Raw genomic sequence first — 7500 nt, 5'->3', positions numbered from 1 at the left:
GTGTGTGTGTTGTGCCCGTGCATGCATGAGTGCACTACTGTCATGGTGTTCATGCCACGTTCTGCACGCACTCAATCACAGCTTGTCACTCTGTCAGTCAGAGGAAGAAAAAAACCCATTACTAGTTATGTATTGTATTATTGTATTACTCTTTTTTGTCACTACAGATTTCTCTGTGCAAACTTCGGGCTGCTCTCCCCAGGGAGAGCTCATTGCTGCACTGAGAGTGCCAACCATTTTTTTGTATTTATGCCTGCAGTTTTGTTTGATTTCCTATCGAAGTGGATTTTTCTACAGTATTTCTACAACCCTTTTTGTCGCCATGGGTTCTTTTACCTGTGCTGTGTGCATGCTGCACATGGGACCTCAGTTTATCAACTCATCCGAATGACTAGCGTCCAGACCATCACTCGAGGTCTAGTGGAGGGGGAGAAAATACCGGCGACTGTGCCAGGATTCTAACCAGTGCGCTCAGATTCTCTGGCTTCCTAGGCGGACGCGTTACGTCTAGGCCATCACTCCATTACATTCCTCCTCTCCTCTGCGTGACTTGATTGATTGATTGATATGGATACGTATATAGCGCCTATCCTCGGTCAGAGACCAAGCTCTAAGCGCTTTACAAACACAGGGTCATTTGCGCAACAGGCTGCCTACCTAGGTAGAGCTGACTGACGGCTGCCACTGGGCGCTCATCATTCGTTTCCTGTGTCATTCAATCAGATTTCAGGCATGCATATGTATACACACTCAGACAGACGTGTAACATTTTACGTGTATGACCATTTTGTTTATTTAACCTGCCATGTAGGCAGCCATACTCCATTTTCAGGGGTGTGCATGCTTGGTATGTTTTTGTTTCCACAACCCACCGAACGCTGACATGGATTACAGAATCTTCAACGTGTGTATTTGATCTTCTGCATGTGTATACACACGAAGGGGCTTCAGGCACTAGCAGGTCTGCACATATGTTGACCTGGGAGATCTGAAAAATCTCCACCCTTCACCCACCTGGCACCATTACCAAGATTTGATCCTGGGACCCTCAGATTGAAAGTCCAGTGCTTTAACCATTTGGTTGCTGGGCCCATCAGTTTAGTCCGTCATGAACTGGGATTAAGGTAATCCATTCCTGTTACCCCTTTGAGGCTGGCATGGCACAATAGGTTCGGAACAAAGGAAGAGCTATTGTGCTCTGCAACAAGAGTGCATAGTGGCATGGTCACATCACATCAGCAGAGACGTGAAACTGTACCGGTGTGTGTGTGTGTTGTGGGGTATGGGTGGGTCATTCTGCTCAGCTTGGAAAGAATAATGTGTAATTTAAAGAATTTAAAAAAATATATATATACTGCATGAGATTGTATGGTTCAGATTTGGATTTCTTGGGGTGCAGGATTGCATGGGTACTCGCATTAGCCTGACTGGTTTAGGTGTGTGTTGGAAGGTGTGTGTATGTGCGGAAGTGTGTGTGTGTGTGTGTGTGTGTGTGTGCATGGGTGTGTTTATGTCTGTTCACAAAAGTTGTTTCAGATTGGGGTTAAGAGCAAAAGTGTGTGTATCTGTCACACTGTGTATGCATGTGCATGAGTGTGTGTATACATGTGTGTGTGTCAGTGTGTGTCGTTGGGTGTGGGTGTGTGTCAGAGTACGTACACACACGCATGTGTGTAATAGTGAATCAGATTCAGAACAAATTACCAACGAACACTTTATTATCACAAAAGTGTGACTAATATATTTGTGTTTGAATGCATGCATGCATGTGTGTGTGTGTGTGTGTGTGTGTGTGTGCGCGCGTGTGTGTGTGGGGGTGATGTGGGGGAGTGTGGGGGGGTGGGGGGAACAAGGGAGGGTGACAGAGGGGGGAGAGTCTTACAAGCCAGTGGTATTTGCCTTGCAGTCATTCGGGGGGGGGGGGGGGCTGAGGGAGGGGGGGGGGGAGTGAAGAAGAAGATGAAGTTTTGTGTGTTTTTTGTGTGCATCAGATGCAAGAGGCACTGAGCCTGCTGAGGTCATGAGTTCCCCATCCCTACACACACATACACACACACACACTCGCAAATGTATGCACACACACACACACACACACACACACACACACACACACACACACACACAGAAATAGATACTGATAGCAGTTATGGTCCACAAATGCAGAACAAGAGACAGTTTTGTGGACATCCCATACAGACTTTCAGTCTCCACATGCCTGCCATCTTCAGCTGCAATAAAGTTTCAAAACATTTTTAAAATAGAAGTTTCCTTCTTTATTACCTCACACACCTTTGAAAATGTAATATGGCTGCCTACATAGCGGGGGGTACAAAATGGTCATACATGTAAAAAGCCCACTCAAGTGCATGAGTGAATGTATGAGTTGCAGCTCATGAATAAAGAAGATTATCTCACGTTAGACGGGCGCAATAGCCGAGTGGTTTGAGCGTTGGACTGTCAATCTGAGGGTCCCCGGTTCGAATCATGGTGACGGGGCCTGGTGGGTAAAGGGTGGAGATTTCTACGATCTCCCAGGTCAACATATGTGCAGACCTGCTAGTGCCTGAACCCCCTTCGTGTGCATACGCACGCAAAAGATCAAATACGCACGTTAAAGATCCTGTAATCCATGTCAGTGTTCGGTGGGTTGAAACAAGAACATACCCAGCATGCACACCCCTGAAAGCGGAGTATGGCTGCCTACATGGCGGGGTAAAAACGGTCATACACGTAAAAGCCCACTTGTGTGCATATGAATGAATGTGGGAGTTGCAGCCCATGAACGAAGAAGAAGAAGAAGATCTCACATCAGAATATTAATGGGACAACAAATTTTAATGCTACACAGAGTTAATAATGGTTTTTTTATGTTCTCAGAAAAGCAGAAAACGAATAGTGGAATATACACACACATTTTTGCGTCGCTTACACATGTGTGCAACAGACACAGAGGGAGAAATAGACCCACAAATGGAGGAAACAAGGCATAGATAGAAAAAGAACTTTGATGAAGCAAGGGTGGGCTGGGTAAAAGAGTGGATTTTCATCTCAAATCACAATTGTGGATAGATGTTAAACAAAAGATCTGTATGTATAGTTATCTGGTGAATCAAAAAAAATGTGAAAATGAATGTAGATGTGTGTGTGAGTGAGTGAGTGTGTGTGTGTGTGTGTGTGTGTGTGTGTGTGTGTGTGTGTGTGTGTGTTTTAAACTCATATAAAAATGATATAGTATCTTCTCTCTCTCTCTCTCTCTCTCTCTCTCTCTCTCTCTCATATCTCCTTTCTTCGTTTGTGAAATTATTTGGATGTGTGTATGCTTTTTGTAATGTTTATATATAGAAAACTTTGAACACAAAAAGTTTGAAAAAAAAAAAAAAAAGGAAAGAAAAGAAGAAGAAAAGTTATCTAGTGAATCTGCAAGGAATAGGAGTGCTCTTTTATTTTATTTTATTTTTTAGGTAACTAGTGCTTGTGTTTATCTTCTCTTTGTTTCTTTTTTTTTTTGTTGTGATTTCATTCGACGATGAGATTTTTTCAAACAAAAAAAATGAAGCAATAGACAAACAAACAGCCGCCCAGTCTGAGTGTGTGCATGACCGTGAAAACTGTGGGGAGGGGGAAGGGCAGAGGGGGGGGGGGGGGGGGGGGGGGTTGTGCACGCTTTCTATTTAAATAGGGGTATTTCGTTTCCTTGTTTGTCTCTCTCAGTCATAGAGCCCATCATCACACATTTGCCTCTCGGTGTGTGTTTTCCAATAGACGAACAGGTTTTTTTGTTTTTTTTTGTTGATAAAAAAATGTCTGGGTTGTTGGGTTTTTTTGTGTGTTTTTTAATGCTCTAGTGTGAGTAGTGAAATGCATGTATGTATCTCTCATTCATACATTTTCACTCCATTTTACTCAGTGTTTTGTGTGTGTGTGTGTGTGTGTGTGTGTGTGTGTGTGTGTGTGTGTGTGTGTGTGTTTTGTTGTTGTTTGTTATTTTTTTCAGGGAAGATAGCTTTCAAATTATTAGATGACATCAGACACCCCTGAAATTGGTTTTATTTTCAACCGGCTTCTGAGATCAAGGTCCTTCTGAAAAATAAGCTGTTGGGAAGGAGCTGATTCTTCTTTTCTTTTAAATTTTTAAAATTTATTTTCTTGTTTTTTTCATAAAGATGCTGATACACATTTTACCATAAATATAAGAGCTGTGTCTTCTCTTTTTATATATGTATATTTTTTTTTCAATTTTTTTCTTTTTATTCCTTTTAAAAAAAAAAAAAATTATGAAGATGCAGATACACATTTAACCAGCTTGAAATAAGAGCTGATTCTTCTTTTTATTCTTTTTTTTTTAATTATATTTTTTATTATAAAGATGCTGATACATAATTCTTTTTTCAGTTGATACTGCAGCTGATTCTTTGTCTTTTGTTTGTTTGTTAGTTTGTTTTTTCTTTCTGTCTTGCTGGTACACATTTGCTGATAAACATTTTACTAATATAAGAGCTGATACCTCTTCTTTTTTATTTATTTATTTTTTTCAAAGATGCTGATCCGTGTTTTTTTGTGGGTTTTTTTTTTGTTTTCTTTAAAAAAATTTAAAATTTTTTTTAAAAGGTGCTGATAGTGTTACCCATTTTACCAGTCACTGTAAGCGCTGTGGGAAGTACTGTGTGTGTGTGTGTGTGTGTGTGTTAAGTGTGTGTGTGTGTTTGTGTGTGTGTGTGTGTGTGTGTGTGTGTGTGTGTGTGTGTGTGTTGATGTGCTGACAGGTGGTGATGGTGACATGATGATGATGTTGTTGTTGTTGATGTTGTTGATGCTGACAGGTGATGATGGTGACATGATGATGATGATGATGTTGTTGTTGTTGTTGATGTGCTGACAGGTGGTGATGGTGACATGATGATGATGATGATGTTGTTGTTGTTGTTGATGTGCTGACAGGTGATGATGGTGACATGATGATGATGATGATGTTGTTGTTGTTGTTGATGTGCTGACAGGTGATGATGGTGACATGATGATGATGATGTTGTTGTTGTTGATGTGCTGACAGGTGATGATGGTGACATGATGATGATGATGATGATGTTGTTGTTGTTGTTGATGTGCTGACAGGTGATGATGGTGACATGATGATGATGTTGTTGTTGTTGTTGATGTGCTGACAGGTGATGATGGTGACATGATGATGATGTTGTTGTTGTTGATGTGCTGACAGGTGGTGATGGTGACATGATGATGATGTTGTTGTTGTTGATGTGCTGACAGGTGGTGATGGTGACATGATGATGATGATGATGTTGTTGTTGATGTGCTGACAGGTGATGATGGTGACATGATGATGATGATGATGTTGTTGTTGTTGTTGATGTGCTGACAGGTGGTGATGGTGACATGATGATGATGATGATGTTGTTGTTTGTTGTTGATGTGCTGACAGGTGATGATGGTGACATGATGATGATGTTGTTGTGTTGTTGTTGATGTGCTGACAGGTGATGATGGTGACATGATGATGATGATGATGTTGTTGTTGTTGTTGTTTTTCAGGGAGCTGGCCGGGGACACCCTTCACGATGAACTGCTCCACCTGGAGCTCAAGATCAGGGACCTGGAGCGGGGGTGAGCACACACACACACACACACACACACACACACACACACACACACACTTACCCCCAACACCCTGCACACTCACTTACTCAACACACACACACATGCACACACACACACACACACACACACACACACACACACACACACACACAAAACACACACACACACACACACACACACACACACACACTCACCCACACGCCCCGCACACTCACTCACTGAACACACACGCGCGCGCACGCGCGCACACACGCACACACACACACACAATCACAGTCACACAGACTGAAGTTGTGTACACAGGGTGTATCCATATCGGGTCTGAGTCATTCAGCTGAGAAGTCATGAATCATCCAAGATTAGCATGCGAATGGCTTTTGTGCAACAAAAATGAAACGTGTGCCACAGCTGAAGAAATTCTTTTCTTTTTTCTTTTTTTCATTCCTTTTTTTTTTTTTTTTGGCATACAATACACCATGTGTAACATGTGAAAAATGAAAAAGAACAAGAGCTCAGCACGTAAAGTGAAGATACCATTATTACAAAATATGAAAGTTTTCAAGTTGTACACGTATTGATTTCTGCTTTTGATTTTAACCCTTACATCACCAGCTATGTTCAAGCTGCTAACATCCAGCTAAGTCAGCTGCACAGTACAGCTGGAAACCGGCTGTACAGCAGAGCATCCAGTGGGAATGTGGGATACTCATATTTTTCGCTGCCTTGTGGCTAAGATCATCATTATTACAAAATATGAAAGTTTTCAAGTTGTACACGTATTGATTTCTGCTTTTGATTTTAACCCTTACGTCACCAGCTATGTTCAAGCTGCTAACATCTGCTAGCCAGCTAAGTCAGCTGCACAGTACAGCTGAAAACCGGCTGTACAGCAGAGCATCCAGTGGGAACGTGGGATACTCGTATTTTTTGCTGCCATGTGGCACAAACTCTTCTCCGCTGTCACTGTCAGCAGCAATATTATTTTCTGCCAAATGCCTTCTAAGTTAGGCGTGCAGTTTGCTCTGACCCGTATAGCGTGGTCTAATGCGAGACTGCTGGTTACAATCTGAAGTGGTTGAAGAACTCGCCATTGTTCAAAGTAAGTTAAAAAAAAAAAGCAAAAAAAAAAAGCGACTGATAATCGCTCCAAAGCGTACAAGAGTTGGTTCAACAATGAGAAGGATGTTTCCGATGCATTGGCAGGTAGTTTGGTGTTATTTATTGAAGAGTTGCACAAGTTTGTTAACTCTAATGCTCAAGGCGCCGACCGGCGGGCGACAGCAGTGTTTCTCCCTTCATGTCGCCGTGCGGCGACTGTGGTGTTTTCGCTGCCAAGTGGTCGAGTGGCGACAACAGCGACCAGAGGATTAAACAGACAGAAATAAATTGCAAAGGGAAGACAGCCACACACACTCAGTGACAAGAAACACCAGGGAGAGCTGGACAGTGCAAGGTCTTCAGAGAAGAAGCCCCCCCCTCAGTCACGTGTTTCAGCCCTTAACTCCTTACACTCTGAGGGGGCCGGGCCGCACCCAGGCCATGACTCCTGGATGCCCTTGTATTGCCGCCTGGTCCTCAGCAGGTTCAAACCCGTGCCTCCAGGGTGGTCTGGTCGCCACTTCAGAACTGAGTCACCTTTTCTGGCAGACATTTCAACCGCAGAGCCTAGTTTGAGTAGGGAATATTTAATCCTTATGAAGTTTACTTTCACTCCGCCTCGACCAGATCCAGCTGGAACTCTTTTTTTGCTGCTTCTGCCATTTCCGTGAGAGCCAATGTCCTCTCTCTGCCAGAAATCGACAGCTGTTTCATGAGGTTGTAGGCAGATGCGCCCACAAACCCTCTTGCACCAATCTTTATGGCGAAGGTCTTTGACTCGGAAGCCAG

General features: G+C 42.9%; 1 protein-coding gene across 1 annotated transcript in view; it reads left to right on the top strand.

Moving 5' to 3' along the window:
- LOC143275640 (UDP-glucuronic acid decarboxylase 1-like) overlaps positions 1-7500 on the top strand; it is a 44854-nt gene that overhangs the window by 11336 nt on the left and 26018 nt on the right. Inside the window, exon 3 of the mRNA XM_076579892.1 lies at positions 5548-5619. Coding sequence (XP_076436007.1) covers positions 5548-5619 — 72 coding nt within the window. The remainder of the gene's footprint in view (positions 1-5547; positions 5620-7500) is intronic.

Source organism: Babylonia areolata, chromosome 30 (assembly GCF_041734735.1).
Source record: "Babylonia areolata isolate BAREFJ2019XMU chromosome 30, ASM4173473v1, whole genome shotgun sequence".
In the NCBI taxonomy this organism is placed as follows: Eukaryota; Metazoa; Mollusca; class Gastropoda; order Neogastropoda; family Buccinidae; genus Babylonia; species Babylonia areolata.
Note: the sequence above shows the minus strand (reverse complement) of the source record. Positions and strands in the feature narration are given on the sequence as shown.